General features: G+C 48.1%; 1 protein-coding gene across 1 annotated transcript in view; it reads left to right on the forward strand.

Annotated features, from left to right (window-relative positions):
- PMFBP1 (polyamine modulated factor 1 binding protein 1) overlaps nucleotides 1-4,289 on the forward strand; it is a 52,318-nt gene extending 48,029 nt beyond the window's left edge. Inside the window, exons 19-21 of the mRNA XM_028501914.2 lie at nucleotides 155-229; nucleotides 2,360-2,598; nucleotides 3,000-4,289. Of these exons, the coding sequence (XP_028357715.1) occupies nucleotides 155-229; nucleotides 2,360-2,598; nucleotides 3,000-3,142 (457 nt within the window). The 3' untranslated portion in view covers nucleotides 3,143-4,289. The remainder of the gene's footprint in view (nucleotides 1-154; nucleotides 230-2,359; nucleotides 2,599-2,999) is intronic.
- The last annotated feature ends 2,877 nt before the right edge of the window (nucleotides 4,290-7,166 follow it).

Consider the following 7,166-nt stretch of genomic DNA (forward strand, 5'->3'; position numbering starts at 1 on the left):
TGGCAGGAGCTCCAGCTCTGGGGACTGGGTGATGAGCAGAGGCCCGGGGCCCAGCAGAAGCCCTGCTGAGAACACCCATTGTCCCATTTAGCCAGCCCGTGGTCTTGTTCACAGGGGTCTGGGAACTGTTTTTCTCTTGTGGATTTTATTACAGGATCGCCAATGAGCAATTAGGAAACAAGCTCCGTGAACAGGTCAAATATATCGCCAAGCTGACTGGTGAAAAGGAGTAAGTCATCCCACACCACCCTGCTGTTGCTTGGGCCCCGAGGAAAAGGATCAGGCAGGAGCCAGGGTGGCTTTATCACTGGATGCATGCGAATACCCCGGGAAAGGCCTGGGACTTTGGAAAAACTCCGAGTCCTATCCACATCTGTGTGACCTTGGACACATCACCTCGCCTCTTTGGGCCATAACTCCCTCAACAACAATACAAGGGCGTCGATAGTCTCCATGTGCCTTCCCGCTGTAATTTTCTATGATTCTCAGAGGTCATGGGCACTGAAAGAAGACTGTAGTAGTTAGGGTAGGGGCCAAGCTGCTCTAACAGAGATTTCCAAATGAAGGAACACTTCTAGGACGTGAGAGGTCCAGGTTGGTGGGGTTCCTCTGTCCCACGTGGTCATTTGGGGACCTCGTTCCTTCCATTTGTTGCCCTCCCCTCCCCTGTGGCCTTGCTTCCCTTTCATGGTCAAAGCTGGGTCAGCAGAGAATGTGGTAGGAGAGGACTGTGGGAAGTTCAGGAGTAGAGGCAAAGATACGGATGTCTAAAACTGAGATGTCAAAGGCGGTATAGCAATAGGTAATGACAAGCTCTGGGGCAGTGCTTCCCAATCTTCCGTCAGAGAGCACTTAGAAAATGACCGCATTTGTTTGGCACACCGGGAGGGTCTGGGATGGGGTTGCTTTGACAAAGCTGACCAATCAGCAGCTGCTCCATCCCCTGCACCAAGGGTAGAGGTATCTCAGCACACCTGGAACCCACCCGTGGAAAGCTCAGCTCCCGGCCTTGACCTAAAGAGGGGTGGCTGAGTTGAAAGCAAGGATAAGATCGTTGGAATAGGGAGGTGGGAACAGAGAGGCCATTGGGGATGCTGACAGGAGTGGACCAGTGAGAGGGGCAGCAAGCCAGGGAAGGGGGGCTTGCCAAGGACAAGCCCACCTGCAAGCCCAGGACATGCAGAATGTGGTGACGACTTGAGGGTCGACAAAGGAGGGCATGTCTTCAACTCTGGCTGGGTTTATGGAGAACAGGAGGGCAAAGCATGTGGCCAGAGAAGAAACTGTGAATGAATTACTGATTTTCTTTAGGACAAAAAAAAAAAAAAAACATGAAAGTTTTTACTAGGACAAAAATACTTTCTGAAAGGGTTCAACTAAAAGAAAAATTGTCAGAATCTGAGGGTATCAGGCTTTTTCTTACATTGTGCCACGTTCCAAGTAGTTCTGTTTCATTCTTGAGTGGGCTTGAGCCTTTTTGAAGGAAAGCTATCTTTGAATAATAACAGTAGCTCCACTAATATTTATTACGTACACATGTGAGGTCCTGTGCTAGGTACTCTACTGGTATTAACTTATTTAACTTTCACGAGACCTCACCAGTTAGGGGCAGTTACAGTCGCCGTCTATGGTGGAGGAAAGAGGAAATCAGAGGCTAAGGGACTTGCCCGTGGCCGCACAACTAGTAAGTGGCAGAGCCAGCATCCCAACTTGGGAAGTTTGGTTCCAGAGCCACTGTCCCCACTGCCCTCAACGCTGATTTGGAGAAATATAACTATTGGCATGAATAGCTGCCATTGGTTGAGCCCCGGGGATATGCTGAGGTGCCTTCCCCCCTTGTGTACATCACAGCCACTGTTTTCTCGTCTGTAGAATGGGGATAAGTTATCTGCCCAAGCTCTCCACAGAGCCGGATCCCTGTGCTTTCAATCCTTCAGCAAAGGGATGTGAAAGAACTTGGACTTCAGCATCAGAGCCGGGTGAGAGTGTTTCTGAGGCACGGCCACGAGAAACCAAGCACTTGTGATCAGAGTGGTTTGTGACAGCCTTCTGGCTCTTCCAATCACACTTCCATCATTCGTCAAACTCAGTTGTCCCCATCTAAAGACGAGAACACGGAGCGAGAGCTGAAATGACTCAGCGGGTCAGGAGTCTACCCTGACCCCAGGTCTGGGCCTCTTCCAGGGAACACACACAGGCATCCATTCCCACAGAACATGTGTGAAAGCACTAGCCCGGAAGGAACCAGACATCCATGGCCCTCCTTCTTGTGGGGCCTTTATCTGTCCTTTCCAGTGGGGAGCCAGTAGCTGGAGCATACCAAACACCCACCAGCCCTTCCTTCCCTCTCCCTCCCCAGCCACCTCCACAATGTAATGGTCCACCTGCAACAGGAAAACAAGAAGCTGAAGTGCGAGATAGAGGAGAAGAAGCTGAAATCAGGGCACCCAAGGCTGTGCACCAAAGCCCTGCTCCCAAGCAAAACAGAGGCCACACAAAGGGGGAAACTGTGTGGCACCTTGGGCTGGAGGGGGACCACCCCGGACATGAGGCAAAGAATGGATGTCACCAAGTTTGTCGGGATTCCCCACTGTTCAGGTATGTCTGCCATTTTTCTTCCGCTACTTACTATGATACCGGCTTAGTCCCACAGGTCAAAAAAATGACAGCCTGATGGTATTTTTCAAGAGATCACTGGATTAGGAATTCAAATAGAGACAAGAAAACAGGTCTTTTTCTTACTGACTCAGGACCAGAGATCATTGTTCCCTTGTCTACAGACACAACATGTTGCTCTAAGAATCTTGGCTGATACCCGAATACCTCCTATCTCAGATCTATCCCTTACCCTGACCAGTCAGTCCCCTTTGGGAATGGTGAGGACCAAAGGGGAACAGGCAGGATAGGCATCTTCCTCCTGCCATGTTTTCTGGACACCCCAAAAGAGCAGCCTGTCCCCTGCGTACCCTGGGTCCACAGCTATCTGTTCTGCCACGCAGACTCCATGTTACCCCAGGAGCAAGCCATACTGCAACAGAGCCGCCTGGCCACAGGCCAGTCCTTGAGGAATCACCTCATTAATTTCTCCTCAAATAAAGACTGTCACTTCCTCCCTGTTCCCTCAGGTTCCACATATTGCTAGCCCTGAGCATCATTTCCACACATGTTTTTCAGAGGACAGTGAGTTCCTAGCCCTCTGTCTTGACCTGGATCTGTGCTTACGGGAACATGTCAAGGTCCCAGCCTATTTTGCAATACACTAACATTGTCTTGGGTTTTGTCTACTTCCCACAGTAGAGTGAGCCTTGGAACCATTAGGACCACCTCCAGGCCCAGACTCTAAAATAAAGACATGAGCACAGAAGTCTCTGTGAGAGCTCCTGGCGCCCTGCGGGCACCTCTGCCCCCAGCGGCGTGTCCATCCCGCTTTCTCTGGGTTCTAAGATACAGGTCTCTGTCACACTGACAGGGAGCTGAAATTCCCAAAGTGAGCTTCTGGATTGGTTTATAAACCAACAAGAAATAGGTCCTTTTTTATTCTTTCCATCTCTGTCTGGAATTTAAGAAGGTCTACAAACCTCAGAAAGGAAGTAATCCTGAGGCCCAAAAGAAAGGGAGAGAAATAAGTGATGCATTTTTCCAAATGGAGGAGGGAGAGACTGCTTTTTCCCTGGCCACCACATTGTATCCTTCCTTTTAACAATTTTATTTTTCTCCCCAGCCAGCTCAGTACAAGTAAAATTCCATTATAACAAACTCCAAGGACAGCTAAACTATTTTATTGTGGTAGGATTTTGTTAAACTGAGTACATGTCTAGAATTTCTATTTCTAGTCCATAGGAAATTGAGAGAAATAGCTACAAAGGTGAAGTAAAAGAAAGAAATGAAAGAGCTTGCATTTCTGGGTGGAAGGGAAGGAAAAGCAAAGGAAGAAACCCACTAGTTGGTAGCAATTCTTAAATACTCTTGCCTCCCTCCCCAGCCAAACAAAAGCAAAGAAAAGTCACTGCTTATAGCAACACAGGGTGCCAAGGACTCAGGAAAGGCAAATTCCAGAAATGCCATGTAAGGCGAGGGTGATGGGCACGTCCGGTGTTTCTGTTGCGATGGGTGTTGTCTGTTTCTTTCTGCTCTTTTTGACTGTCTTCCTCCATTTCACTTAGAATGAGGACATGTTTTCAAGAGAAAACAAAGACTCAATTATCTGGTACTAATAATAGCTTCCTAGGTCCAGCCTGTGGACCATTTATTTAAACAAAAGCTCCATGTCATTAAAATCTCCAGCACAGTCTACAAAGAATGCATTTTGTCTATAATTTACAAAAAGGTTTGATATACTATATGTTGGTGAAAGTAACAGTATCTGGGTACTTTGAATGCTGTACATTTTTTCAAAAGTTGTCTTTCACTTCCAGGAGAGTAATCACACCAGAGCCAAGCAGGTAGCGAGTTAGGGGAACAAAGGGGCAGCAGAGCCAGAAAAACATCACTTTGTCTCCTAACTGTCTGGCCTTCAGACAGGAAGCCTGATGGAGTAGAGTGGTTACACTTAGAGAAATACAGTTTCTCTAAAGACAGGACAAAGAGCAGAGAAGTCCTTTGAGTGTTGCCTGCCTATAATTCTTTAAGAAATAACCAAAGAAGTTAGTTCCTAAAAAGTAGTTTGAACAGCTGACATTTTTTAAAGACTTTATTTATTTATTTTTTAGAGAGAGGGGAAGAAAGGGAAAAAGAGAGGGAGAGAAACATCAATGTGTGGCTGCCTCTGGCACACCCCCCTACTGGGGACCTAGTCCGCAACCCAGGCATGTGCCCTAGAGACCAGGAATCAAACCAGCAACCCTTTGATTCACAGGCCAGCACTCAACAACTGAGCCAGACCAGCCAGGGCTGATTTTTTTTTAAATGGTCTCCGTATGCTAATTAATAATAGACATGTCATTACACGTTTGTCCCAACCCACAGAATAATGCAACACCAAGAATGACCCCTAATGTAAGCTGTGGGCTTTGGGGGATAAAGAAGTATAAGTTCACCTGTGGTGACAAATATACCACCCTGGTGGGGGACGTTGGTGACAGGAGAGGCTGTGCGTGTGCTCAGAATACACAGGAAATCTCTGTACCTCCTGCTCAATTTTGCTGCGTACCTAAAACTGCTCTTAAAAAAAATAAAAAAATGACTGTAAAGCTAGGACCTAGCCAAGAGGATTACAAATAAAATAACAGCTTCAGCCACCCAGTGGGAGAGTGTCCCCCAGATTCTGATACCTGGGGCCAGCAGAATCCTGTGTAACAGATCCTCTTCTACCCAACCCGAGTATACGTCTTCTCCCCGAGCTGAAGGAACCCACAGCAAACATCAGCCCCCTCATCCTGCCTCCTTACCGAAGGGAAGAGGGAGCTCCCTGCCATAGACAGGGAGCTCTGGGGTCCCCAGAATGAGTCCCCTATCTCAACCCGAGACCCTCGGCTGTTGACATTTCCATTGTGTTTAACACAAGAATGTTCAAAAACACAGTCAATGGCCAAGTCATTTATACATCAGTATCCTGGGGACAGTTTACTTGGCTACAATGAGTCCGGTCACCTCTCGCAGTTTCTCAGCTGCTCTGTGGCCCTGAGACTGCACTGCTCCTGCTTCCTCCCTGGCAGAGCCCTGTAACTGCCGACAAGGCATTAAAGGGTAGATGCCCACGACTGAGTACAAGGCAGGGGACCCCTGTAAAGACATCCAGTTCAGTGGCCTCACTGTTCCCTCACACGAAGAAGTCTGAAATCCAGTCCCAGGAATCCGCGTCAGGGGTGCTGTCACAGAAATGTTTTTGTACCTTTAAAAAAAGCATGGGTTATTATCTGAGGAAATGATGGTAAGAATTAGTGTTAAAGCTAAAAGGAACTTACGGGTGGATCTGAATGGAAATGGTCTGCCAATTAAAGAGAAAAGTGTGGCGAGACAGGGGCAGACTTAGGCAGAAGTCACAAAACCAAAACAGATGCAGATAGCACCCCTGGCAAAGAGGAGCCTTTCCACTCCTCCTGCAGCGCCCGTGTGCCAAGGGTCTTTGCCAGGTGTTCTTGCTTTTAAACTAGAAGGTTGAATGGGACTCATGGTTGTCACAACCTCTCTGGCATCTAGAGGACCTGAAGGTGTCTGTGACCGGTCATAGCCTGTTAGTAATAAAGCCACAGTTGGAACCTGTCTTTTTTCCTGTTCTGTTGCACCCTGAGCCCAAGTCAATAAATACATTACATACCCAGCTTACTTCTCTCCACAGAGCAGGTAGACAACTTCTGCTAGCCCTTCATCTCAGGGCCAAGATGAAGCCTTCCCAGGCAAACAGCCAGAAGCTCTCTCTTCACTCTGGAGCCATGAGAAGTCAGTTTCCACCTGCATTTCCAATAAAGGCTGTTAGAGGTAAAAAGAATGGAAGTAGAGGTATAGCTGGTGCTGGCTGGTAAAGCCTGACCTCCAAACTCACCCTTCAAACTGACTTAAAATTGAACTTATACCTTGAGTTGTAACAGATGGAAATTCAAATCCCCGGAAGAGCGTGAGGAAGAGTGTGGAACTAAGTCAGCAGTGTGAGCCCAGCCCCGAAGGGCTCTTGCTGAGCGCTGGCTAGTATCCAGGTGCTTCTTAGCTCTGAGCCTGTAGGTGATACAGCCTCAACACCGAACCTTGTAACCAGCACGCCTGGCAGAAGCCCAACCCCAGAGAATCACAAAATAAGGACCATGACTGACACAAAGGACCAAATAGTTACCTCCACACACTTAAGAAGTCACTTAACAAAGACTAGGGATTGTGGCCTAAGAATCATCTTTTATATGAAAATCAGTAAGCAACAATTTACACTATTTTCCATCAATACACAAACCTGACACATGCAGAGTCAAAACTTTTGCCATTCTGGACAAGAGAGCAGCAACCCCTGAGGAGGGGCAGAGGGTACACACTGCTCATTTCCCTCCCTTCCCAGCCACCCGCCATCCTTAGGAACAGCCTGGCACACAGAGCTGGGTGCTGGTGGCCTGGGCCATTCTCCTCCCTGTCGGCTGTGTCCCACCTTGCTGACCCCTCGTCTAAGAGGCCACCACTGCCTGGAGAACAGAAACACGATGAGCCAGGGTTCCAGCCGGATCCATCCGAGAAGTCAGGTTGGG

Source organism: Phyllostomus discolor, chromosome 12 (assembly GCF_004126475.2).
Source record: "Phyllostomus discolor isolate MPI-MPIP mPhyDis1 chromosome 12, mPhyDis1.pri.v3, whole genome shotgun sequence".
In the NCBI taxonomy this organism is placed as follows: Eukaryota; Metazoa; Chordata; class Mammalia; order Chiroptera; family Phyllostomidae; genus Phyllostomus; species Phyllostomus discolor.